This window comes from Elephantulus edwardii, unplaced genomic scaffold, assembly GCF_000299155.1.
Source record: "Elephantulus edwardii isolate Elephantulus edwardi_28Jun2011 unplaced genomic scaffold, EleEdw1.0 scaffold00006, whole genome shotgun sequence".
NCBI classification, from domain to species: Eukaryota; Metazoa; Chordata; class Mammalia; order Macroscelidea; family Macroscelididae; genus Elephantulus; species Elephantulus edwardii.
This window is the reverse complement of record NW_006399756.1, coordinates 33227789-33255108: the sequence shown is the minus strand read 5'-3', so window position 1 is coordinate 33255108 and position 27320 is coordinate 33227789. Positions and strand designations below refer to the sequence as shown.

General features: G+C 47.6%; 1 protein-coding gene across 1 annotated transcript in view; it reads right to left on the bottom strand.

Moving 5' to 3' along the window:
- CRTAC1 (cartilage acidic protein 1) overlaps positions 1–27312 on the bottom strand; it is a 193157-nt gene extending 165845 nt beyond the window's left edge. The window contains exons 1-2 of the mRNA XM_006880047.1: positions 27010–27312; positions 6751–6950 (exon numbers count right to left, since the gene is read on the bottom strand). Coding sequence (XP_006880109.1) covers positions 6751–6950; positions 27010–27033 — 224 coding nt within the window. The 5' untranslated portion in view covers positions 27034–27312. The remainder of the gene's footprint in view (positions 1–6750; positions 6951–27009) is intronic.
- Positions 27313–27320: the final 8 nt, after the last annotated feature.

The following is a 27320-nucleotide window of genomic DNA, read 5'->3' as shown; positions in this document are numbered from 1 at the left end:
AAATAAACCACTGCTTTACAATATGTCGCATCCCTTTAAATGAAACCCTTCCAAGTGTGAAGAATGTGTTAAGGTTTTATCAAATGAATGCTCTTTGTGTAGGAAAAACTGATCTAAATCATGATTTAAACTTTACAACCACTACAGTCTTTCCATTCGAGCAGAGCTCCTGCAGGAGACTGAGAGGGGAATGGGGTTATCTCAGACCTCTGGGGATGTCCCAGGAAACAAAAGCTGCACTAAAGGAATTGTACAAGATTGACACCGACAGGAATTCCATCTCCGGCTACGTGAGACTGTAGATTGGGAGTTTAGTTCCACTGAGAAAAGGGGAAGCTACTGTGCTTTCTATTTATCCAGGAGCCAGTCCTGAAGACCTCAATGGTCTGTGCGTGAGCGGACGTCTCCAGGGGTGATCAAATGCTCCCCTCACCCTGCAGGGAGGAGGCTGTGCGCAGACTGCAATCATGCACCTGCCGTTTACCAGATAAACCCTCCATATGCAGAGGCACTCGTCCAGCTGTGGCAGAGGCGCCCAGCCGGCCTGCTCCCTCCCCCACCCCCGCAGAACAAAGGGCGGTCATTTGCCGCTCCTCCCCGAGTCAGATGCATGCACACGCCTTCCATCACAATTAACTCCAGAACCTGAGACACAACACAAACTCAACCCGCAACATGCCCAAAATCAATGCCATCAATACCCGGAACGAGGATACCAAAAAAGCAAAACAAAACAACCCTATTCAAAGAGTAAATACTCCAAGCAACAGAGCTAGAGTCAGACACACTACAAGGTCAAGGAATCTAAAGTCAAGTTCAAGTACAGGGCACCTTCTAAATGGAAGGGCTGGCATCACACCAGGGGTTGCTGATGTAGATGCCTTAGGAGGTCGGATAATGGAAAGGCCCATAAAGTAACGGAGCAGGGGCTCTGTCATGAGTTGGACCGTGGGCGCACCAAATAAAGACATCCAAATTGAGTGGACAAAATTCGGTCCTGCTCCATGATTCCGACAGATGTCAACAATCAGGCCGAGGAGGAAGCGGGGCTGAACATGCTGCCAGTACTGTTTCCTCCATGTTGGTTCCAACTCTTGGTGGCCCCAAGTTGCAGACAACTGCCCCACAGGTGTGCAAGGTGGTGACCTATCAGAAGCAGACGGTGAGGCCTGTCTTTCAAGGTGCTTGTAGATGGATTTGCGTCACCAACTTTTCAGCCGGTTGTTGTTGTTTGTTGCTGTTGTCGAGTTAAATGCATCTAATGATCCTAAGAATAATATATCTGAACCTCGCCCTAGCTGGCACCACTGTCATAACCTTGTTGTTGTTGTTATGTGTCGTCGAGTCACTTGCGACTTAGTCACATCCAAACCCAGTGTATTCACTGTGTCAATACATCTCGCTAAGGGTCTGCCTCTCTTTCACAGACCTACTTTTCCCAGAATAGTATATTTTTAAGAACTGGCCCCTCTTGACAACACGTCCAAAGTATATGACACATAGTTTCACCATCCTTGATGCCAAGGAGCCCTCTGGTAGCACTTCCTCCAACACAGATTTGGGAGGTTTTTGGCAGTCAATGGGCTATTCCGTTCTCTTCTTCAGCACTACAATCCAAAGGACCGATTCTTCTTGTCTTCCTTAGTCAGTGTCTAACTTTCAAGTGCATAGGAAGCAGTTGAAAACACCACGGGCTAGGTCAGCCATACTTTATAAATGGATATTCTCTCTTTTTAGCACTTCAAAGAAGTCCTTAACAGCAGATCGCCCCAATGCAACATGTCTTTTTATTTCAGCTTGTAGTATCACTTCATTCCACTACTACCCATACATCTGTGATCTCAGAAGTGAATCATCAAAGGTCCTTTCTAGTCTGTCAAAACATGTGCACTAAGAAGGGCCCTGGTGGCATCTGAAATACCAGTGACGTTGCTTATGGCTTCACAGCAACATGTAAGCCCCCACAGTCCCTGTCACAGCAGTTGAGTACGCAACCCTGTGTGCCACCCATGGGCTCCATGATGGATGTGGGCGAGACGGGACAGTTCTCACTGCTGTCGTGTCAGAGCTGACTCACAACTGACCCTCCAGCAGGTTTTCAGAGACTAAACCTCACAGGAGGAAACCACCTGTGTGACAGGTGACTTCTAACTGTCAGAGAGGTGCCACCTTTGGGTTATCCATGTGACCCACTATGTACTACGCCACCAGAGCTCCCAGATGGAACAGAGTAAGAACTAGAATCAGAAAAGGTGCCAAGTAATTCATGTGGGAGGCCAGGTAGGATGCCAGCCAAGCAGGCTGGGTTTTTTTTAAATGATGGTGACCGCTTGGTTCACAAATCCAAAGGCAATAGCACAACTGAAATGAAACAAAATGGATGCATTAAGCTCTAACACAGAGCATTCTATTAATCAAATAGGTTCTTCATAAAAGTAACCACTGAGCTGTATTATGAAAAGATTGCACACATGCCTTTTGGAGGCTCTAAAGAAATGGAGTTGCCAAATCGTATAGGTGTGGTCTCATTGGAAGGCAAGGGTGGACCAAATGACCTCCCAAGGTCCTGATTTAAATATGTCTGTAGAGTCAACTCTTGGTTATCCAGCCTAAAGGGAGAAGACAGTGACAAATCATCCTAAGCTGAAGATAATAAAAAGTTATATTTGCCTTTGGAATGTATTTTGGTACTTAAATTAGAACGTGTCTTTCTGACGCTCCGAGAATTCACAATGCTTCACACCAGCCACAAAGCCTGACCTGGAGCTGGGAGGCTGCCCAATTTCACCACCCTGTCCTCTGCATAACTCTTATTCTTTGCTGAGGGTGAGCAATCAGAAGAATGCCTCAGGCGGGGGCTACCTGGCTCAGCTCCACGCTCAGAGAAGAGACGGGGGGTCTTTTCCAAATGACCAGTCTAGGACCAAGCCCCAAGATTGTCTGATTTTTGTTTCCAGAGGGTGATTTCAGAGTTCTGAAGGGGCTTCAGAAAACAGCAAGAAAGACAAGGTTTCCACACCTCACAGCTGCTGTAAGATGACTACAGAGAGGACTGTCTATTATGTCTACCCTAGAGGACATACTGGCACATTTCTTGAGTTCCCTGGAAGAAAGAGAAAGGCAGAAACTTCATTGAAAAGGAATGAATGCTCAGCATTTGGAAAGAAAGAACATGCATTCTCATGAGATCAGGAGAAGTTCTCTGACATCAAAGGATGAGTGAGACAGAGACTTGCCATGGCCAGGCTCAGACACAGAAGCCAAACTCCTGGTCTCTGCCAGAGGGCCCATGTAACCTATCAACCACTCCCTCTGGCCTGGAAAGGGCAAGAAGGCACAAAAAATCTGCTACCAAACAAGTCCGCTTCTTCCCAACCAGTTCCAGGTAAGGACCAGCCCTGAGGGCAAGACCCTTGCAGCTGAAAGATGAGTTGTAAGGACAGCAATTGCAACCCATGATCACTATTTTCAGCATGGCTTTGAGACAGATGCCTCATGGTGAGGGCAAAAATGGCAATAAAATTAATACAAGCAAGCTGCAAGAGAGTGTCTGTGCAAACTGGGTCTGCATGGTTAAGTAATTCGCATAGAGTTACTTAGTTCACAACTTCTGGGTGGGATGTATTAAAATCACACTTTTCTCTACAACCAAGAGAGGATAAAATAGATGAATGGGACCTTCTAAGAATCAAATCCCTATGCACATCCAAAAACTTCTCCAACAGGGTAAAAAGGGAAGCCACAGATTGGGAAAAAGACATTTGGTAATGACATGTCAGACAAGGAACTTATATCTAGAATTTATAAAATACTGGAGCATCACAACAAGATAAAGGTAAATAACCCAATTGAAAAATGGGCACAGGATATGAACAGACACTTAACCAAAGAAGACATTCAGAGGGCCAACAAGCACATGAAGAAATGTTCAAAATCCCTAGCTCTAAGAGAGATGCAAATCAAAACAACTATGAGATATCATCTCACCCCAGTAGGGTGGGGGTGGGGTGGGTGGAGAGAAAAGTGCAACAATGAATGAATGGAATTCCAAAATCTCTGTAGATGTTCATTGAAATTAATAATAATAATAAAAAGAAAAATTTTTTAAAAAAAGAATAGCAAAATTTAACAGAACAGCAAACACCCAATGCTGGCAAAGTTGCCGAGAAACTAGAACCCTTATTCACTATTGGTGGGAGTGTAAAATGGCGCAACCACAAAGGCTGTATGGCACTTTCTCCAAATGTTGCAAATAGAAATACCATTTGACCGAGAAATTCCACCACTGGGAATACACCTTTAAGAAACCATAACTGTCACCCAAGCAGATATATGCATATCCATGTTTACTGTGACTTTGTTCACAATAGCAAAGAGTTGGAAACAACCCAAGTGCCCATGAACAAAAGAATGGCTAGAGAAGCTGTGGTATATTCACACAATGGAATACTATGCTGCATTGAAAAATAAGGAACTCATGAGATATTATACAAAATAAATGACCCAGGAGGACATTATGCTGAGTGAAATATCTCAGTCACAAAAGGACAAATATTGCATAGGGCCACTGTTGTAAAATGGTACTGATATTGGGGTTGAGGGGAGACTGAGAAAGATGGGATAAATTATGTATACTGCATTGAAACAGATGAGGGAAAGAACTGTTTAAAAGGGGTATATGATTAGGTATTATTGTCATGACAGGAGTCCAGAATGAAGGCTGTACGGTGGAGTGGACATGGAGGGAGGGACTGTATAACAATGAAATAATTTTTCTTTTACTTTTCAAAGAAAAGATAGAATTGGGGGTCGGGAGTGGGAAGGTTGAAAAGTGCAACAGTGAATGAATGGAAACCCTAAGTCTCTGTAAACTTTAAAACAAACAAACAAAAAAACCACACCTTTTGAATCCAAAGTCCAAAATGCTTCCTACTGTTGCATGCCACTACTACAGATGTCACCTGCTAGATTTTGTACCAGTGCTACCACCAAAGCACAGGTCTCCTAGAATGAGGATGCCTGGCCCCTGTGGTGTTTTTACTTATTGATTGATTTTTGAAGCAATTGCTAAACTGTATAGTGCAGTTTGGCAGAAACTCTAGTCTGAGGGAGCCTTGGGGTTCAATCTCGACTCATTCACTTACTGTGTACTTGACAGCGGGCAAGTTACTCAGCATCTCCGAATCCCAATTTCCTTGTCTGTAACGGGGGCAATACTACACTTACTTCAGAGTGTTGTCAAGAGGATTAAATAAGACAATGCATGTGAAAGGCTTAGCCCAGTGCCTGGCATATATTAGTGCTCAATAAATAAGAACTATCAATAGTGACTGACAGAACTGATAATGCTTTGTCACAGCCAATTGCCTACCGAAGCCTCAGGACAATAGGGCATGGCAACTATTCACCTCTGTGTAGATGATAGAACTGAATCTCAGCAGGTAGGGACTTACTCAAGGTCAAGCAACTAGAAAGCTGTAGGGTTAGGATATGAACTCAAGCTGTCTGGACTCTAATCCTATGCTTTTCTTTCTATACAATGTTGCTCCTTTATAGAGATGGGAATAATGGGTACCAAGGCATGGTTTAGAATTTAACCATCTCTCTTAATTTCTATTTTCCTTCTTTGAAATATACAAGTATTGTTTTCTAGTCTTAAGTCAACCCCCTGGCATCCTGCTAATTCTCACTCACAACAGCCCTCCACTGTATTTCTGAGGCTTTAAATCCTTATGGGAGGAAGCTATCCACCTTTCTCCCTTGGAGCAGTTGTTGTTGTGAGCCGTTGAATTGGAATCAACTCACAGCTGGCCCTCCAGTGGGTTTTCAGAGGCAGTAAATCACACAGGAGGAGACTTCCCATCTTTCTCTCACAGAACAGCTAGTGGATTTGAACCTCATGCTTTTGGGTTGGCAGTGCAGCTCGCTCCTTACCCACTAGGCCACCAGCAGCTGGTGGATTTAAAACACAGATCTTTGCTTAGGAGCACAACATATAATGTACTATGCCACCAGAGTGCATTGCAAATGCAGCATTGAGCATCCCCTTCTACCCTGATTGTCCCCCGTAAAGCCCTTGTGGTGGTGTAGTCTGTAGGGAGCTGTGTTGCTAACCCAACAGCTGCACCTCTCTGTCAGTTCGATTCCCCAGTGGCTCCTTGGGAGAATGATGGGCAAGCTCCTCCAGTGGCCTTTAAGGCTTCAGAAGCCAATCGAAGGGTCAGCTATGAGTTGGTTCTGACCCAACAGCATGAGAAAAAGAGAAAAAAATCTAGCACTCCACCGGTAATACTTACATAACTAATACTTAATAAGTAATACCTATATAGCATTCCTTAATAAGTAATACTTACATAAGAAATACTTACATAACTAAGCAGGCTTAAATATGAAGAAGAGTGTGCCTTGAGGCACAGCATTCAGATTTTTTCCCTCCCCCCCCCCCGGAAAGCCTGTGGGTCAATCATCCTTCTTCCAAATTGAATTCCACCCCAACGTGCTGCTCTAACAAAAACCAATGGCAGAGTTGGCCAGACCCCAGGTGAGCCCAGGCAAGTTACAGCCTATGAATAAGAACTAAATGTGTGTGGTCATAAGTCCATGAATTTTGAAGGTACTTGTTTTACAGGATTACAAATGTGGACCAACAAAAACAAACAAACAAACAAACCAAACCAACAAACAAAAACCAGAAAAAAATCAAATATGCACCAAACCCAGCGGTCCAGATTGGGAGTGGGGGGCACTTACCCTGCCACAACGATCTCAAAGTCCCCATCATGGTCCACATCAGTGACTGCCACGCCGTAGTTGAGCTGGGTGGGGTTGCTGTCATAGTCCGGGGGCAGAACCGAGTTGGTGACTGCAGTGAACATGGGTTCGGTCCTCTGGGATCCCTCAGCAGGGGGCAGAAGCCACAACAGTAGAACGAACAGTAACATCCTCAACATCTGAAACCCAAAGTTATAAATGTTATAACCCCACAGCCAAAGCAACCCAGAAAAATCTAATCCAGGTCAGCTTTTCTTCTGTTTTTCAGAGTCCTTGGTAATTCCAAACCCAAGCCCACTGTCAGAGTCAGTTTCTACTCATGTGGACCAATTTATTTTACAGGAGACCTGAGCTCCACAGGGTTTTCAGTGTCTGTAATCTCAGGGATGTGGGTCTACAGGCTTTCCTTCTGTGGGGTCACTGGATGGATTTGTACCACTGATTTCTCCATTTACAGACAAGTGCAAATCTTTGCATCACTCAGGGGCCTAGCCTGCCACTTCCCCAGAAGGTCTGCCCCAACCACCCTTTGACAATCACAACCCCATACACCATCACTCCCCACCACTTCTACTTTGCTTTGTATTTTCTTTTGCTTAGCACCTGTCACCTTATAATACACTGTAAAACTTCCACATCCATTATGCTTCCTATTGATTGGCTGTTTCCCTCTGCTAGGCTATAGGCTCTACGAGGGTAAAAATTCTTGTTTATTTTTGGTTCCCCGACATACACCAAGCCAAGAGCAGTGCCTGGCACATAACACACACTCAAAACATAGTTCGTGGTTTAGTGAAAGAATGGTGGAATATAAACATACGAGTACTGAAGTTCGACAGACCTAGGCAAGAATTCTAGCCACTCCAAAGAGGTACTGAACCTCGGTTTCTGAATGTCAGTGTCTTCAGTTGCCAATCAAGGAAATAAGTATTTTGTAAGGCTACTGAGATTGAGATTATTAACAGCTTCAGTTTGCTTGGCTCTACAATCAACACTCTTGGAACCAGCTACCAGGAAATAAAAAGACGAATAGCACTGGGAAAGTCTCCTGTCAGAGACCCCACCAAAATACTGAAGAGCAACAGTGTCAGTCTGGAAACTAAGGTGTTCCTGAGCCAGGCCTTTGCAATTACTTGCTATGCCTTGAAAAGCTGGACAATGGCTAGGGATGATAGAAGGATTATTGACGCCTCTGAGCTATGGTGCTGCCTTTGAGCTGTGGTGCTGGAGAAGAGTATTGAATATACCATGGACTGCTAGGAGAACAAACAAGTTTGTCCTAGAGAGGGTGAGACTAGGCTGCTCCTTGGAGGCAAGGCTTCTGAAGCTTCATCTGACATACTTTGGGCTTGTTGCAAGTAGGGACCAGTCCTTGGAGAGGGACCTCATGCTTGGGAGGGTGGAGGGACAGCACAGGAGAGGAAGGCCTTCGATGAGATGGATCGATTCAGTGACTGGGGTAGTGGAAGTAAGTGTGTAGGAGACAAGTGAGGCTGGCACAGGATAGAACAGGGTTTAGGGCTGTTATACACAGGGCCGCTGTGAGTCTCAGGCGACTCGACAGCACATAACAACTGTATGAGCAAATAAAAATATATAATAATAGAAGTAAAGAACTTAGCTCAGTGTTTGTCATATAGTAGGTGGTCAGTAAATGAAAACTGTTATTATTACAGAAGAGCAACTTAATGAACACTTGGGAGAATTCTTAGCCTTTGTACTACTTTACGAGGGAGAAGACCACAGTCAAAGATTTCTTGAAAAATGTATACACTGAGACCAGACACCATTCTTCCAGGTTCCTGCACATAAATGCTATTTTATTCTCTAGAATAAGTGACAACAGACTTGAGGTATTTTTCACGTTATATGTTAAGAAAAAGGAAGCCCCTCCCATACTCCGGGAGGGAAGAGCAGCTAGCAGGTCTCCAAGCCGTCCGGGGATGGGGGCCAGACCCCACGAGAAGCCAGGCCTGTGACCACAAGTGGAAACAGGGCAGAATGGCCCTTCCGTGGGAACACACCCCACAGGGAGCCTGGCGGGAAAGCTGTGACGTGGCACATTCCTTGAGCCAATATCCCTGTCCAGGGCAGCCAGCCACCACCTCCAGACCAGGAAGCAGGCAGTTAGGGGCTGCATTCCAGCAAGATCTGGCGAGCAGTGCATCATTCACTTGGAGAAATTAAACCGTTGCGTGCGTGTTTTATTATAAATTAATTATGTATAATCCATTGTATAATTCATTATTATATCTCTAACATAACTCAGGGTGTTGCCAAGCAGCCTGAGGCCACGGAAGCTGGCGGCACACACACAAGGCAGACAGACGAGAATGGCCAAGGATGTGGAAGGCCTCCTCTCGCTGCTCTCAGCGGGAGCCAAGAAGACGGAGTGCTACAGATGACACCACCCTGATGCTGCGCCCACCCGCCTGGAACTGGAAAGCCATGGGTCCTTTTAGAGGTTCTGCTGGAATCCACAGGGGCTGCCTGAGAAGGAGTGCCTTCCTGCCTTCAGAAGGCAGCAAATCTCTTTCTGCCAATTGCACCTGGCAGTCAAGAGGAAGGCTGATGCCTTAACAAAGAGAAGAGCAAGAAAGAAGAAGAATGAGTCCTCCCATGGAGATAGACCTTCCTGCCAGCAAATGAGCCTGATCCAGTTCAAGGACCTGGAGACCAAACCAAAGAGCTTCAGCCCCATCAGGAGAGCCAAGAGTCTGTCTCTCTAATGCCTTGTTGGAAAGACAGGCAGGGCTCCAAGTGCAGGGCAGAAACAAACCAGAAGAGCCATCTTTGGGAGGGAGGCGCTTGTCGCACACTCACGGGGCACATGCTGGGTGCTGGGCTGTGAGGACAGATCATTTCAAACGCCTGAGACATCCAAATCAGTATATCCTCCTGGGTGGTCTGAATCACTGACCGGGAAATGCCTCACTTACTAAGCTCTACGACCGGCTGCAAGTTAGAAGAACTCACAATTGGAGAATGAACAGCTGGGGAGAAATGGGAAGCTGAGGAGTACTTAACAACCAGCTCAGGCAAGCTTGAGGAGCCCTGGTGGTGCTGTGGGTTGAGCATTAGGCTGCTAAGTGAAAGGTCAATAGTTCAAACTTCCCAGCTGCACAGCAGGAGAAAGAGAAGGCAGGCAGCTTCTGTAATGACTTGTAGTCTTGGGAATCTCAGGGAGGAGTTTTACTCTGTCCTACAGGGTCGCTGTGAGTCAGAGGCACTTGATGGCAGGGGACTGCTTTGTTTTGCTTGGGGTCATAGGCTGCAATGTAGATGTGAAAGTCGCTGGACCTTAAGGTCAGAAAGGATGCCCCTTCCAAGACCTCATCTCTACTGCAGGGATAGCAAATGAGAACCAAAGCCGACTGCTTGGCAGCGGATGAAAGAGTGTGGTGTGATCAACTTACAACACCAGCAGTGGGCATGGAAGAGAAAAGCGACACTGGATATGCCTTCTAGAAGCTAGTTAGTTCTTCCCAGGCTCCATGCCTGCTATTTGGGTCACTGCCACCAGGGAGGCAGGATCTATTAGGGTAATGTGTGTCTGTCTCGTTGAAATTCTCTAATAAAGGCCACGAGGGGCAAGGACCACGATGCAGCCCATTGAGTTTTACTTTTCCCCCTGAAAAGTAGAACTTTTAATTAAGGGAACCAAACGGAAGTAGCAGCTCCTCTCTGTTACCCATTCCTGGATAAATAACCTAAAGCGAAACGAGAAAGAACTCCTGCACCATTGGTCTGACCTCTATATTGCCTGATGACCTTGAACTGGTCACAACCTTGCTGGGTCCCAGCTTTCGTCTCTGAAATGAGGAATTGGAAGTATATCTCTAAAGGTCCTTTCCAGCTTTCAAATTCTATGATGGATTAAAGGATTTTTTTTAGAAGCAAACCTTCAGCAATTTTCCCCCAGCTTCTTCTATAAACTCCACACCGACCTGTATGGTTTTCCTTGCTGAGCTTATTGAACACATTCTGAACAAAACAGCTCTTGAGCAGAGTTCTACAGCAGTTCCCTCACAAGGCCAAGGCCAGAGAAGAAAACAACCTCATCATCAGTGTGGATCCTGAATTCCGCTGGCACAGGCAGCCTAGTGGGTGCTTTTCCCTGGGGAGGGGGAAGGGAACGAGAGCGTCAGCACCGTGTGGGAATCTGTAAGACATGCAGATTGTAAAGCTCCCCACCCCCTGGACCAAAGAAAGCAGAATGTGCACTTTGATTTCATTGGAGGGCACGCTGACAAAGAAACGCTGTTCAAACTTGACCTACATTGGCTACACGAGAGCCTGCCAGTTACTTCAGACTCATGGCGATCCCTGAGCAGAGCAGTGTTACAGAGCACAGCCTCTCCACAGGGCTTTTCTGGCTGCAGCACTCGTGGCTGCAGATCACCAGGCCTTTCTTCCATGATACCAGTAGGTGGATTTGTACTGCCAACCTTTACAACAATGCTGATGCCTGAGTCTCATCTCAGATATTCTGGCTTAATTGGTACAGGATGCAGGCTGAGCATGGGATTTTTAAAAGCTTCAAGTGATTCTAATAAGCTACAAAGTTTAAGAAACACTGTTCCTTACCAGTATGTCTGTGCATCTCAAACAAATGTGTGAGTGGGTTACCTGGGGACTTGTTAAAATGAAGCATTGAGGCGAGCTCTGGTGGCCTAGTGGCAAGAAGCTGCACTACAATCCCAGAGGTGAGCGGTTCAAATCCACCAGCTGCTCTGCTGGAGGAGGGACAATCTCCTCCTGTACTGTCAGATCCAATTTGATGGTGCACACAGAAAAATAATAAAATTAATAAAAAAAAAGAAGCACTGAATCACAAGACCAGAAGTGGGGTCCAGGATTCGATATTCCTAACAAGCTCCTCCACGTACTGTCACTACAAGTTCATTAAACTCAGCGCTGAATGAGTAGCATGGCGCTAGCCCCAGCCCTGGAGTCATGGAACCTGGCTGAACACCAGAGTGAACATGTGAGCTGGGCTCAACAACCTCCTCCCCGAGACCTAAGAGGCTGACATCAATCCCGTGGTTGTTAGGTATGGCTGGCTCTGATGCAGAGGCTCCGTGTGACAGAGGACCACTGCTCCACAGGGTTTTCTTGGAAGTAATGTCTATAGGAGCAGACTGCTAGGTCTTTCCTAAAAAGCTACTGGTGGGTTCAAACTGCCAACTTTTCTAGGAGCCAAGTGCTTACCCCCTGTGTCACCAGGCTTTTAAAATCGATCAGAGGGCTATGCAATCCTCGGGTCTTGGGGCTCAGTTTAGCACTACACCCTCAAAGGACAAGACATCTTCAGCTCAAGGTCAAATTACCATAACTGATAGAGTGACGAAGAGAAAGTTTGACTCTAATCTTTGCAAAGAAGTAAGAAGAGAAAGGCTGGAACTGGAGCGGGTCAGGCCAAGGACATAAGAGGCAGATATCACAAAAAGGCAGGGCAGAGAGAATAGAGTAGGGACAGGAAGCTTCAGGCTGAGCTAGAGATACAAGCCAATGTGTTCCTTGAAACCATAATGCTAGCTAGTTGTTGTTGTTGTTGTTGTTGTTATGTGCCGTTGAGTCACTTGCAACTCATAACAACCCTATGTATAAACAGCTCTGAACCCTGCTCTAACTTGAGCCAATATCATTGTCTCTGACACACCTACTCCCAGTCACTGAGTCAATCCATTTCATCCAGAGTCTTCCTCTTTTGCTACCTGGTAGGGGCTCAATAAAAATTTGCTGGGTGAATAAATGAAAGAATATATCCAAATGACAATGTGAATCAGCAGAAACTGCTTGTAATTCGTTATTATTGCCTGCGTACAGTTAGTTAAAAATTACTGGTTTCCGAAAGCGAAACATCTCAACCTATAATGTGCTTATGAATCTCCTGGAAACATTTAAAATTCCGATTCTGGTGCAGTAGGTCTGGGATAAGGCCTGGGAGTCTGTATTTCTAGCAAGCTCCCAGGTGGTGTCAAGGCTGCTTAAACAAGGGTCTTAAGGCTTTTAAGCAAGGCTCTAGACCAGTGGTTCTAAGCCCTAACCGCTCAAAAAAATTCCTAAGAGAGTTTTAGAAATACACTGTTGCTCAGGATCCTCCTCACATTCCGATTTAATTGGTCTGGGGTAGAGCCTGGGTGCTATGTATATTTAGGAGCTTCCAAATGATTTTAATGGACAGTTGGGTTGAAAGCCATTGCCCCAGACTCCTGGTCTCCAGATGGGAATACAAATTGCAGTTTGATTTGAAGTAGATGTTTCTGCTACTGAAATTCATCACCAGCTTGTTGAAGTGTATGAAGAAAATCTATCAGGCCAGAAAGTGTCACAGAAGAAAAGATATAAAGTTTGGGGAAGAAAGTAAAACAGGCTGATCCTGCCTGGATCTGAAGGCAGCAGGCATCCAGGGTGACCTCGTAACCGTACATGGCTGGCTTGGGAAGCCTCCTGTCACACCACAGTGAACATCTGAATCTTTTGGGAGAACATGTAGGGAAGTTAAAAATAGAATTGAAAAAATTTTGTTTTCCCGAATGCCTTTCTATCAAGTGCATCTAGTACTAGAGTACTATTAGTAGTACACACAGGTACTAGACTACTAGACACTACTACACAGAGGAATTTGTACTAGTCTATATAACAGGTGTAGTTAGAAGAATATATAAATCAATAAAACCTGTTCCTGGCCCTCAAAGAAATCTTCCAGCAGGAAAGGGAACAGGCAGGTAATCAAAGAAGGTATAACACCTATACAAGCTCAATAACAGTTTATTTAGGGTCAGAGCATCCGAGAGGTGGTTGTTATTAGGTGTAATGGTGTTAGTTTCAACTCACAGCAACCCCCATGCACAAGTGAACAAAATACTTCCCTGCCCTCTGCCATTCTCACATCATTGTTGTTTGAGTCCACTGTTGGCAATTACTGTAGCTCCCGGAGGGACTTTTTCACTGACCTACTATGCTGTCTTTTCTACAGACTGGTTCCTCCCGATGTATTTCCAAAGTACACACAATGATGTCTCGCCATCCTTGCTTCTAAGGAATATTCTGGTTGTACTTTAAGACTTCTTTATTCATTCCAGAAGTCCATGGTGAAGCCAATATTCTTCACCAACTCCATAATCCAGGTGAATCAATTCTTCCTCAGTTTTCCTTATTGTTCAGATTTTGCATATACAAGAAGAGATTGAAAACAACACAGCTGGAGTCAGAGGCACCTTGGTCCTTCTAACACCTTCAAGGGTGTTTTACAGAAAATCTACACAGAGCAAGATATCATTTGCTTTCCTTCCTGCTGCTTCCATGGTTGTTGACTGCAAATCCAGGTAAAATGAAATCCTTGACAACTTCAATCTTTCCTCTGTTTATAATGTGCTGTTTATTGATCCAGCTGTAAGGATTTTTGCTTTCTTTACATTGAGGTGTAACCTATACTGAGGGCTGCAGTCTTTGATCTGCATGAATAAATGCTTCAAATCCTTTCCTTTTCAGCAAACAAGACTGTATCATCTGCATTTCACAGGTCATCCATGAGTCTTCTTCCAACCCTGATGCCCTGTTCTTTATACAGCACAGCTTCTTGCATCATTTGCTCAGCATACAGCCCAGAGGAAAGTGAGGCTAACGATCAAAGGTGGGCATGGGCAGAAGGGCACAGGACCGGAATCCCAGGTCCCTTAACAAGGAAAGTGAGCTACAGTTGCAAAAAAAAAAAAAATGAATCAAAGAAGGGTTTCAACAAGGGTGAGAGGTGGCAGCGCTTGTGTTTCAGACAGTAAAAGAACTGCTTTGTATTAGTAAATTCTTAAAAATGCTCTATAAGCAAACTTTTTAAACAGTTCTCAGCAGGAAAAAAGAGAGAAGAAAGGAAGGAACAAATAAACAAACAAAAAATAACCTGCAACGAAATGAAAACCCAATGTCTGGCATCAGGGACCTGGATTTGGATCTCAACTTTGTCCTAGCCGGTGACCTGGGACATGCCCCTTAACCCTGTAGGCTCTTAGCGTCCTTATCTATATTAACATGAGGACAATATGACTGAGGTTGCAAGGGTTAAACAGCTGCAGAGACTGCCCCTCACCAGGCCAGGTAGGAGGCTGCGATGGTTTCCCTTCCTTCCACGTGGACTAGCATGAAGGTTAGTTAGTCTTTAGACACTGGCTGTGGGTCACATGCCGCCAAACTCAGTTTGCTGTGGCCTCAGGACTTTCCTGAATTGGGTCTGAAAACTGGTAACCAAGCAACCTGGATTTGCCCAACGTGGGGTCAGACAGCTGTGGGGAGAAGCTTCCATGGCAATTTTCAGGGCACAAAGTTCTCCGTTAATTACCAAAAGAGCCAAGGACACTGCCCCAAGCACTTGCAAAGGCAAGAGCCTCAAATGCTTCAGATGGTGGGAGCCAGCTGGGAGCAGCAGCCCTCTCCAGACCCTCGCAGGAGAACAGAAGCCTGAGAGAAGCAGCTGTGGGAACGCTGCCCTGCAAGGGCTGGGCTGCCGGATCTACACAGAAACCCACAAAAGAGCTCCTGGCACTAAAGCAACACTGGGGAAGAGCTAACCAAAGCTGGCCTGGAACACTCACCTGCGGCACCACTTCCTGCAGACCCACCACCAGCCGGGAATCGTGCTAGGTGCTAGGAGGTGTGCTGCCTGCTGCAGGCCATGCGGACCTTCACCAACACTGGCACTATAGGGTGAGGGGCGCAGTGGAGGGTGGGGTGAAGCTCAAAAGAGGTCTGGAGGTGGAGAATGTTTACTAGAAGGGGCTTTAGCTGAGCTTTGGAGGATGCTAAGTATTTAGCTGGGCCCCAGAGGCTGGAAGAAGAGAGCAACTGAAAGAAGACAGACACCTGCAAAGGCCAGGGGACTCAGCTTTCAGTCATACCTGCCTTCTAGAACCTTCTACTTGAAGCTCCGCTCCACTCATACTACCTCGTGTTTCCATCACAAGGACCATCCATTAGACCACAGCAGTGGTTCTTTTTTTTTTTTTTTTTTTTAATTTCAGGACCCCTCAGTTCTCCAGGTGTCAAAGGTCCGGGGGCACTGTCCTCAGCGGCTGATTGGGACATGGAAGTAGACAACAGCGGTGGTTCTTGATTGGGGGCAATTTCTCTCCTCAGGGAACATTTGGTAGTGCTGGAGACTAGTTTTCACAACTGGGGAGAAGAGTGAGACTGGCATCTAGTAGCAGAGGTGAGGAATACTGCTAAACACCCCATAATGCACAGGGTAAATGCCCCCTTCCCAGGGCCAAAAGTCACCAGTGTCAAAACTGAGAAACCATGAACTAGAGTATTAGTCCCAGACTCCCATCTTCCTTCACCCATCCTTTGCCATGTGGTTTGTTAGAGGGCCCTTCCTTGGCCCTCTCCTTGGGATTGACCTCTGCATAGGAGGCCCTTTGCCCTATGAACTTGATCTAAGAAGGGAGCTCAGCTCTGCTTCTATAGAGTTGGGAGAGGTCCGCAGTGCAGAGTGGCAGGCAGCAAGCCCTGGGAGCTGCTCACCTGAGTCAGGCGAAGAAACACAGATGACAGCAGTCAGGGACTGTCTGCTTTGTTCTAAGCGACTCTCTCAGTTCCAGAACCTGGCACAGAGTTGGTACATGAGGAACACTGCTTGAATGACTTCGTGAATGAAGGACAGCCTTTAGCAATCTCCCACTGTCTTGGCCATGATACCGGCCTTCTCGTTGGCTTCCTGCTTCCTGCCCAGCTCTTTCGGGGCCACCTCCACCCCACTGTGCTGCCAGTTCCAGCTGGAACACTACTCCCAGCATTACTTGCGAAGCCCACACCTCTTCCCACCATCTTTCTTGCCCTCATCCCGTTCTCCCGCCATGCAGATGGGCTGAGAAGGCTAGAATGGCATGGCTCATAAAGTCCACACAGGGGTCCCCTCTGCTTGCAATGTTCTGTAACTTGTTTCAAGCCAGCTCACCACTGCATCTTCCCTTCGGCCTTCCCCTGCTTCCCAGGCACAGCTGTTGCTCCTTCTATGTACTGTAACATAAGCCTGGCATTACTGAGGAATGCTGGTTGGCACAGGGTCTAAGAACACCAATTCTGAAGCTAGTTTTTTGAAAGGGACATCCTGGTTCTGCTATGCATGAGCTGTGCGTCCTTGAACAAGTTTCTCAAACTCTCTGAACCTTAGTTTCTCCATCTCTGAAGTAGGGATAATAGAAGCACCTCCCTCACCCAAAAACTAGCCAATGAAAATCTATGGATCCCAATGGCCCAACCTACAGCCAATCGTAAGGATGGTACAGGGCCAGACAGCATTTCTCTCTGCAGGTGAGTTGAGGGCTGACATGACAGCAGCTAAGACCCAAGCTTCACAGGTTGTCAGGAGGATTCAATGAGCTCATCTGTGTGAAGGGTTAGAATACTGCCTGACACATTGTTACAGGTCACTGTTACTAGTTCTCATCTGGGTTAGGGAGAGAATACTGGAGACTGTCATTCATTCATTCATGCATTCATTCATTCAAGCAGTATTTCTTATGTACCTACCCTATGTCAGGCAGTATTTCAAGCACTATTTCTTATGTACCTAACTTATGTCTGTTCTAGAACTGAGAGAAATGCTTAGCACAAAATGGACAGTCCCTGACCTCTGTCATCTGTATTTTTGCACCGTGGTCCCTGTCCTGGTGCTCTGGACAAACTCCAGATCTTCCACACTGGCCTCCCCTCTCTGCTCCCCACAAGCTGCCAGATCCTATGGTCTAAGCCCCAGCACTAACCGAGAAACATAAGGCTTCCTCCTCCTTCCCACTAGCTGGACAGCGTTCGAGTCCTTGGCTGTAGCTTGCTCGTCCTCTGCAGAGAAGACGCGTGGTCCTGCTCCAGACAAAAATTCAGGGGATCCAGGCAACGAGGTGCCAGAGAAACCAGGGAGCTAGTGAAAGGGTGGTTCTGAAGGTGAGAGGATACAGGGAACCTGCTAGCTTGGTGCACAAGGCACAGCAAGTCCTTGGTAAGTATTATTAACTGCTCAGGCTTCCTGTTCTGTAAAATGGGGAGCAGCACCGACCAGCTCGCTGTGAGCATGAGAGGTGGCCATGGGTGTTAAGCGCTGGGCACGGCACACATACAAAACCCATAAAGGGGAGGTGATGGCAACAACAACAATGCCATCATTGCTAATAACAAATGTTTGCCAAGTGAAATAGAACACCTCAGAAGGCGCTCCCCTCCCAGAAGTAGTTGCCAAGTGTTGAATGGAATGCAGTGAACTATATGACTTTGAAGAATAGACTTGCTTCTAATACTAATTTGTCTAGGGACCCTGATGGTGTTCTTTGATGCCTTAAATGCTGCTTTCCAAAATAAAGAACCCCTCAGCATACCTTAATATACACACTTATTCCTTGAACACTGAGTGGATGCTCACAGGCCAGGTTAGACATGATGAACAAGGCATGGTGCCTGCCCTCAAGGAGCTTCCAGTCTTCCAGGAATGGGATACATGAGAGCAAGATAAGGTTGGAATGCTACATGTACACAGTCCAGGCAGATTGTGGGGGACAGGGGGATTGTCTACTGAAGTGGGGAGGAGCAGTGGGCAGAGAAAGCTCTCAGGAGGTGGCTGGGCTTCCAATTGTAGCCATGCCAATAGGAGTGGTACTCCAGGTGGTGATCTATAGATCAAAGGCACAGACGTGGAACTGCTGGGGAGGGGGGTGGCAACTGTTGCTGCTGGAGCGCATGGTCCGGTACCTGCAGTGCAGGGAGAGAGGAGGCGAACCGACAAGGCTGGAGAGTGAGTCTTGTGTGGAAGCAGTGGCCAGGGCCTCCAGAAGCTGTGGTGAAATAAGGAGCCTGGAGTTGCACTGTGGGGGAGGTTTTGAAGTCGGACAGAGACATGATCACTTGCATTTTAGACACTTGCTTGGACAGTGGTGTGCAGGGGGTTGTATATCACAGGAGATTCAAACTTCTAGAGTGGCGTAGGGTAGGGATACTGGATGACCTCCAAAGTTTTTTTCCTGAGTCTATGGCTCAGATTTATGGATCAGATTTCCCACCCCACCCCTCTCATAAATCATTTTAAATGCATTAGTGGACCTTGCTATTTAAAAACATCCTCCTGGGAATCTTTCTTACGAAGCAGTGATTCATTCTCTAGTTCATCTTGGGTGGAAATACAAATCTTCATCTATTTGATCAGCTTAAGGAAGGTAAACCTGCAGCTGGTGGGAGGGAAGGAGAGGGGAGGAAGGAGCACCCAGAAGGTGGTTCAGCCTTGCTCAAGGCTCAGAATTGGCCATCATCTCATGGAATGACCTGACTTGCGATCCCCAAAACTTGCTTGGTCACTGGGGACCTTTGGAGGTTTACACAGCCCTGGTACATCCAAGGGCCAGTTCTGAGAAGAAGCAAGAAGAAAAGGGTCAACCTCGCTTACTCTATGCCTCTACCTTTCCAAGGATGCTGTCCTTCTCTAAGTACTAGCCTCTCCTTACAATATACCCAAAGTGTGTGAGACAGAGTTTCACCATCCTTGCTCCAAGGAGCACGCTGGTTTCAATTTCTCCAAGACAAATCTATCTGCTGCTGTGGTAGCCCGTGGGATATTCAATACTCTTCTCCAGCACCACAACTCAGAGGCATTGATTCTTCTTCTGTCATCCTTAGTAACTGTCCAACTTTCAGATGCATAGCAAGACCATGGGTTGGATAAGGCATGCACCTTAGTCTTTAAACTGACACCACTGCTCTTTAGTACTCTGGCAAGGTCTTTGGCAGATTTTTCCAAAGTAACTCATCATCTTCACCACCAGACCACCAGGCAACATAGATGGGAAAATGACTAAATTTGTCAATTATTTCATCTTAGTGGACCCACAATCAACAACCATGATACCAGCAGTCAAGAAATCAAGACAAGTTGCACTGGGACTCCTGGAGATACATCTTAATACCAAGTGCTGCCTCCGCCCCAGAATGCCACCTGCATTCACGCAATCATCTGTTCTCTCACTGAGCAAGCACTGTGCAATACTCAGAATATATGGTTGAAAAGAAAAGACGCAGTACCTCCTCCCATACCGCTTACAAGGCAGGGTTTCTCTGTCATGGGGACTCTATTTCACTACCCACTAAAGGTTCTCTGGAATAACTTCTCAGATGAAAAGCACATGGTTTTTTTCCCAGAAAGCGTCCGTTCTTAGGGACAAGGGTGGAGAGGAATACTGTATTCCTTAGACTGTTGACACTCAGGCCTGTTGGAAACAGAGGCCTCCAATATCTCCGCAGCCTGTCTCAGTACACACAAGAAGTGTCTGGAAGACCAAAGATAAGAATCTAGTGATCTGTGTCCCCTCAGTCCAGGGGACGATGCAAAGTGAGAGGCCCTTCAAATGACCTCTCACCTTTCAATCCCAAGCACCAGAAGGACCCAAAAGGAATGGGTCTCATTTGAACATTATCAACCAAAAATACCAAACAAGCTGCCAGCAAGTCAATGGCAACTCATGAAGACCCTATGCGTATAGAATAGGACAGTTTCCAATGGCTGTGATCTTTTGAAGTAAATTGCCAAGGATTTTCTTTCTAGGTATCTCTGGATGGATCTGAACCACCAACCTTTTCATTAGAGGCTGAGAGTTTAATCATATGCATGACCCAAGGACTCCTAAATAGCATCAACTGAGACTGAACAGGAAGGCTGTTCCCATCAACTCTACAAAAGCATCTCTGTTCATCACACAGAGGACACTCAGGGTCCCCAGAGGGCTGGACAATGAATAAGGATGACAGAAGAAGAACTGATGCCTTGAATTGAGGTACTGGAGAAGAGTACTGAATATTCCCTATCCGATAGGACTGCCAAAAGAACAGAGATGCCTTGGAGAACGTGCAGCCAGAGTGCTCCTTGGAGGCAAAGGTGGAAAAGCTCCACCTCCCATACTTTAGGCATATTGCTAGGAGAGGCCATTCCTTGAAGAGGGATATCAGGCTTGGAAGGTGGAGGGATGGCGAAAGAGAGGAAGATCCTCAACCAGATGGACTGACAGGCACAGTGACTACAGCCATGGGATTCGAGGATGTCAGAGATTGTGAGGATAGGACTGGGGTCAGATCTGCTGTTCATAGGGTCGCCATGAGTCAGACTTGACGACACCTACAAAAAGCCATGGCAGGATTTGCACGATTTTGTGAGTTCTTTAGGCTAGATACCCATTAAAGCACAGCTGACAGGCTGATGGCGAAACTTCCTAGTGATTCAGCTCCTTCCAGGCAGATGGAAGCCATGAGAGGGACAAGTCTCCACAGTCCCACTTGCAGTCAACGGAACACTCCCTGACTCCACGGCAATTCTGGTGACCTTGTCACTGTACTTGTCGCTTGCAGACAAAGATAAGAGTAACTGGAAACAAGAGGAAGGGTCATTTTACACTCTCTGCATTCACGATTCTTCTAGGGCTAATTAAAGTAATATGTCAAAACGTCCCTCGGAAAAGATCTTTAAGAATATGTCTGTTAAGTAAACAAGGTTTTACTAATTAATGACGCGCCTTCCTATTCCTCGTTGAAGTTCCTTGTAGAACTTGTCTGTGCCAAGAGGGCTGAGCAAGGAAGGATGGGGGAGAAGTCGCCATCTCTCCTTCCCACAGGGAGTGGGGACAAATCTAGTCGTTTGTCATTTGTAGAGCTATCAGTTTCTCGTCCGGATGTTGATCAGATTTCCTGGGCTGGAACCAACTTGCAGGGCCAGGGTACTGGAATTGTTCCAAGAAGTAAATGCTTTGCTTCTTACGAAGTCAACATGATTTCTTTCAAGGAAGATTTCCCCCTTTTAAAAAATGTATTTAGGTTTTTTGAAGGACAAATCTCTGGGCTAATCCTCTAAAGATAATGACTATGACATACCTTTCATTTGTTAAGACCACCCCCTCCATACACATTCACATAGAGGCATGGAGGTGGGGGCATGATTCGCCCAATATTATACAATGAGTCAGTGGCAAAGCCAGAAATAGAACTTTCCAAACTCCCCAATTCTTAATAATAGCAATATTAATAATAGTGTCTTCATAATTTTCTGTTTTCACAGCTCACATTTAATCTTCACCACGACGCTGAAGGAGTCTGGGTAAGTCAATCTCAAGAGACAGCAGGTCTGAGTTCTGCCACTCGTTTGCTTTGTGGACCAACATCCTCAGCTGTGGACTGGGAGGGTTGACCAAGAGACCCTCTCACATCCCTCCCACCTCTAACACACAGTGATTCTATACTGTGATGCCCTAGGTCCCAGCACAACTGACATTTTAGACGAGATAATTTATAGTTGAGGGAGGGCTGTTCTGTACGCTGTAGGCTTAACAGCATCTCTGTTTTCCATCCATAAGATGATAGTAGGAGTTTTAGCCTAGTCGTCTCTAGACACTGAGCTCAAAAAGATCTCCAGGGATTGTCAAGTGTCCCCTGGGGGACCAAAAGAATCCCATGTGTCAAGAACCGCTCTAGTCTATGGCCAAGGACTTCAGTAAAATTAAGATCCCAAGTGGTTCATGGGGAAAAAGGTTCTCCTGGTCCCTCCTTCTCCTTAACTTCTCCCAGCTCTCTATAAGCTCTCCAAATACAACCTCCCAGTCCTTTCGACTTCTCATTTCCTAACTGCTCTAAGTGGCCCAGGGTGGGTTAGGCGTGATAATGAACCAATTGATTTCCTACTTCCTCCTAAGAGGAGTTCACGGGTTTCTGTCCCCTAAGCAACCAGCCAGGTTCCCCAGAAATCCCTCGCAGAGCCCAGGCTGGCCTGGACGTTTGTATCTGCAGCCTGCAGGAGGCTGGGTGAGCACGGATTTGTCAGCACTCTTAAATCACTGGGCTCCGAGGAAGGCTTCTCCCAGCAGAAAGATCCTTTCTTAGGAATCAATAGCACAGGGCCTTCCATCACGTTCAGAATTATCCTGGGACTTGTAAAATTTCTTTTCCCTAGGCATGGCAGAACCCCAAAATGAAAACCCTGAGGTGGGGGAGGGAAGAAGGCAAACGGGGAGCCCTGCCAAGAAGGTTTTGTCCATCGGCCCAGATGTTGCCATGAACAGAGCTTGACGTGCCAACGTGGACACTCCGTCTTGTCTAAGAAAAGGCAGACCCTGCCTGGTTCCTTATGGGCCAGGATTAATAACCTCTTTCAGTTGAAGACCTCTACATCTTACGAGACACGCTATAGAGTCTTCCCAGATCTCCACCACGCTACCCCATCAAGGATTGCCAGCACCACTAGTTAGCAGGGGCAGAAGCTGAAGCATGCAGAGATGAAGCCCAGGGTCCCTAAGCCAACAGGCAGGGGAGCTTGATTTTAACCTTGTGTCCTTGTCACGAGAATGAGCGGTCTTTCCAGCGAGAGGGGGGTAAGGGCCAAACACCTGGCAGGGCCAACATGAAGAGGAAGTCATCTTGATTCCCCAGTGCCTAATTCCACATCTCAAGATTGCTGCGCCTTCCCACATCCAAACGAAACCCAGCAGTCCTGTATGTATTCTGTGGCATTGTTTTGTTCTGGTCTTATCCAGAGATAGACTCAGCCTTGGCAACAGAGGTACTTTTCATTTGCTAAAGCTAGGGACTGGTGAGGATCTCAGACACTGTCTCCTAGAACTCTAAAGAAGGGGGCTCCTGCTTTTGGATGGTCTGCATTACTCTCCTCCTAAGGTGAGTTCACAGGTTTTTGAACCTCTTCCCCAGAAGATGAAGATCCAACTCATCTGTCAGCCTGACGGAGATAAGGGAACTCAAGCATCCTCCCTTGGCAACAAGCATCCCTTGGGTGAGCTATAGGGACCCAGAGGATTCTGCCTCTCAGAATTCTGGCTTGGCAGCTCGTGGGTGTCTCAAGAGGGTGGGCCAGACGAGGCTCCAAGGAAAACCCAAAAGAGCTTCATGCGGTGTGCAAAGGAGCCACATGAGGTGAGGAACAGAGGGTAAGGGATACATTCTACACAGCAACCTCCTTTCCAGGACCCAGCTTGGATGTCAACAGCCAGATTTGCAGAACCAAAGAAAGGATAATAAAGACGAGAGTATCTTCCAGGGTCACTCAAGAAGCCCTAATACAAGGATTTTTGCAAAAATAGAGCATCCTAATATGCTGACCTTGAGCTGGAGGCAGCAAGGAGGGGATAAATGGGCAAATACTCTCTGTTTCACCCAGGATCTGAGTCAGGGCAGTTCCGGGGCAGTGATGGAAGGAGACAGCTCAGCTCAGCACACCTTAGAGAGACAAGAGCTCCAGGCCTGAGCTCAGGAGGAGCACGAGCACGGTTTAAGAACTTCTGATTCCTGAGTGCGTGGCCCAAAAAAGAGGAATCACTTTCCCCCAGCCTCTTCTTAGAATCACGCTTTTGGCTAGACCAACAGTTAGAATAATGGGACACGTTAGTGGAGAATAACTAGAAATGTCTATGACCTGTGTAAGTATGTTACAAGAACTTCATCGGCTCCTTGCTCTGGATGACTGAATCAAAGGAAATGTATTCTAATTAACTAAATTTATTAATTGGTCAAAATCTGATCAGTCAGCAGTTTACGAGTACCTAGTGGGTAAGGAGTTGTGCTGTCAAGCCAAAGTCAGGTAGTTCAAATCCAACCCAGCTGTTCTGTGGGGAAAAGATGGGCAATTTCCTCTTATGCAACTTACTGCCTCTGAAAGTCCACTGGAGGGTCGGCTATGAGTCAGTTCCGACTCTAAAGCACAGAACAGCAGCAACTGTGCAGAGAACACACATCTGCCTCCATAGAAAAGAGGAAGCACGCCCCGACTCAGAAAGAGCTCTGAACAGAGAACTGGGGGTCTTACACAGATAACGCTGTCACTTGAGAGAGAGATTTGCCTTTCTGAGGCCTCAGTGCCCTCATCTGTAAACTGTGTGTGTTAGAGTGTGTGATTCGGTGAGATGCTCTGCAAGGCTCCTCTCTTCTAGCTGTAATGTTTTTAGACTCTATGAGCCCTTAATGAGTTCAGAGAACACGCAGCATAAAGCACAAAGGGGTGACCTCAGGGCTCTGTAGCAGCTGTTTCCTTGGAAGCTTATGCTTGCATCTGTCCCACTGTACTTGAGGTCACAAGAGCACCCGAAATCCAGGAAACATATGGTAGAAGGACTTCCTCCCTTCATGAAGGTGACAACTAGGAGTCGGCCTAGAGTTTGTTTAAAGCATAAAGTTGCTATGGCCAGTGAAGGGCAAGAAGTGAGAAAGTCAGTGGTCCTGAGTTGAGTGCCTTTGACGCCCCCTACTGGACACCAGAGACCCTGCTCCACCTTTCAGCTTTCCACCACCTCCACAGCCAGCAAGAAAAATTGAGACCAGGAGGCTGCTGCCATAGATGTTCCATAGCGCTGCTTTCCTGGTCCATAGAATCTTCTCTATGAGTTTTATATTTCATCCTCTAGAATTACACATGTCATTGGTCCACACGTGCAAACTCTCTCCCTCGCAGCAATAGAACTTCTCAACTAAAATACCAAGGTGTCAAGGATTACATACTCTGGGTTCAGAACACCAGGTGCAGTCCAGACAGAGAAAAGGAAAGAAAGAGCAACAAGCAGGTATTTCGCTGCACGAATTCCCAGAAGAGAGGTCTTGGGAAATGCACCAGAAAAATGTTGATTGCACCCAGAAAGGATATGGAGCTGGTTTGGGGGGTGGCAGGTACAGAGTGGCTGCCTAACGAAAGGTTTCCAGGCCAATGTATTTACCCTTACAGTTCAACACACTGAACCATGTTCAGGTCTGGGCTCCCTCCATACCTTTTCAGGTGAGGGACACAGCCTCATCTGAAGAGGCAACCACCACTCCACTGTCCATCATCAGTACACCAACTAGAAACCAAAATAGTCTACTTGTGACCCGCTATGCCAGCATCAAGATCCTAGGCTCCAATTTAAGAACCTCTTACATTGCCTTTTGGATTAGATGCCAGAAGGATGTTCTTAATCAAGTTCAAGGGGGAGAAAATGCATCCTGAACTGCCATATTGGAACAATCGCCATGTCTCCACTTCTCCTCCCCGTGGCTCAGACTGAGATAGTGCAACTTTGAATTAGCTCCAACTCAGCCTTGGGTGTCTCCAAGCCCAACTCACCAGAATCTAGCATTTCTCAGCTTTTCTCTTCCCTCATGAATTCTCCCCCAACTCTTGAGGCCACTATGAGTTCTCTCCTCCTCCTGGGACCCTCTTCCTTTCCCCTCTGCCCAGCCTTGCTTGAGAAGTTCAGCACTCCTCCCAGAAGACACCTCAAGTGCAGCTCACCAATGTGTCCTGCCTGGAAAGCCAAAGCTTATCTCCTGGGACGCACAGGCGCCCCGCTTCCTTGGAATAATCATTAGTCATTCCTGGAGGGTAGGGAGTCCCCTCCCAGACCCAGAACTACACTGGCCACATGAGGAGGCTCCCATCCAGGTTGGGATGACTTTGGGTTCTTGAGTTGGTTCCTGCAGAAGCGGGGCTAATGAGGGTTCCCAACTACTGTACTGCGAAGAAAGCGCACTGCATTGCTGGGCATGCCCACAAGCCTGGCCTACTGCCCCACTGAAGCCTCCATGTGCCCCCCTGGGGATCGAGGGGGATCCCCGATTCCTCTGCAACGTCTGAAGCGTGGCTCACCAACAGCAGGCTGAAAGCTAGACCACACCTCGGTCCAGCAAAAGCGGCAGGCAGCTACGCTGCGCGCGGGTCTGGCTCCAGAGCTCTCCGACACCCAGCGCTGCGCCCGGAAGCTCAGCTTCCCGGGGGAAGAAGGGCCAGCCCCCCGAGGCTTTCCCTCAAGCTTGGGCGCAGGCACCTGGCCGGCCGAAGAAGCCAGTAGCCACCCCGGCTCGCTGAGCTGGCCTGGCTGGGTGACTCCAAGATACCCTTCCAATTCCTCCTCACCTGCTCCGCCCCCTCCCAGCGATGGCGCCCCCTTTCCAAACAGCTGACCTCCAGCGCGCCCCCCACACCTTCCCCATCAGCTGTGAGCTGTCGCCCCAACACCTCTGCTCCTACCTCCCTGTCATCTCCAGCCCCGCGCCCGCCTCGCCCCCCAATCGCGGCGCAGGCTCTAGCCCGGCGCCTCTTGGCAAGTTGGGCGCAAAGCCGCTGCCGCCTTCAGGGTCCCCGTCTCCCCGGGGTGGTAGCCCCTCTGCCGCTGCGGGAGGGGCGCAGAGGGCGGGAGAAACTTTCTCGGCCCAGAGAGGGGAGGTGGGGGCGCCGGGCAGGGTACTCACGCCGGGGTCCGCTCGCAGAGTCATCCTCGGACTCGCGTAGCCCCACAGCCTGGGGGCGCCGGACCGCGGGCGCTCGCCGCCGCCTCTGCCGCCGCCGCCGTCCCCACAGCCCCAGTCCCGGGCTGGCCTCGAGCCTCCCGCCCCGACGCCGCTCGCCCGCTTTATACAACTCCACTCGAGCGCGCGCGGGCTTATGTAAAGGCTGGCGGAGGCCCGCAGCCAATGGCGCGGCGGCTGGAGCCGGGGCCCGGGGGGTGGGGGCGCCCGAGCGGCCAATCGCGGCCGCGGCGCCTGGGGAGCCGGGTGGGGGA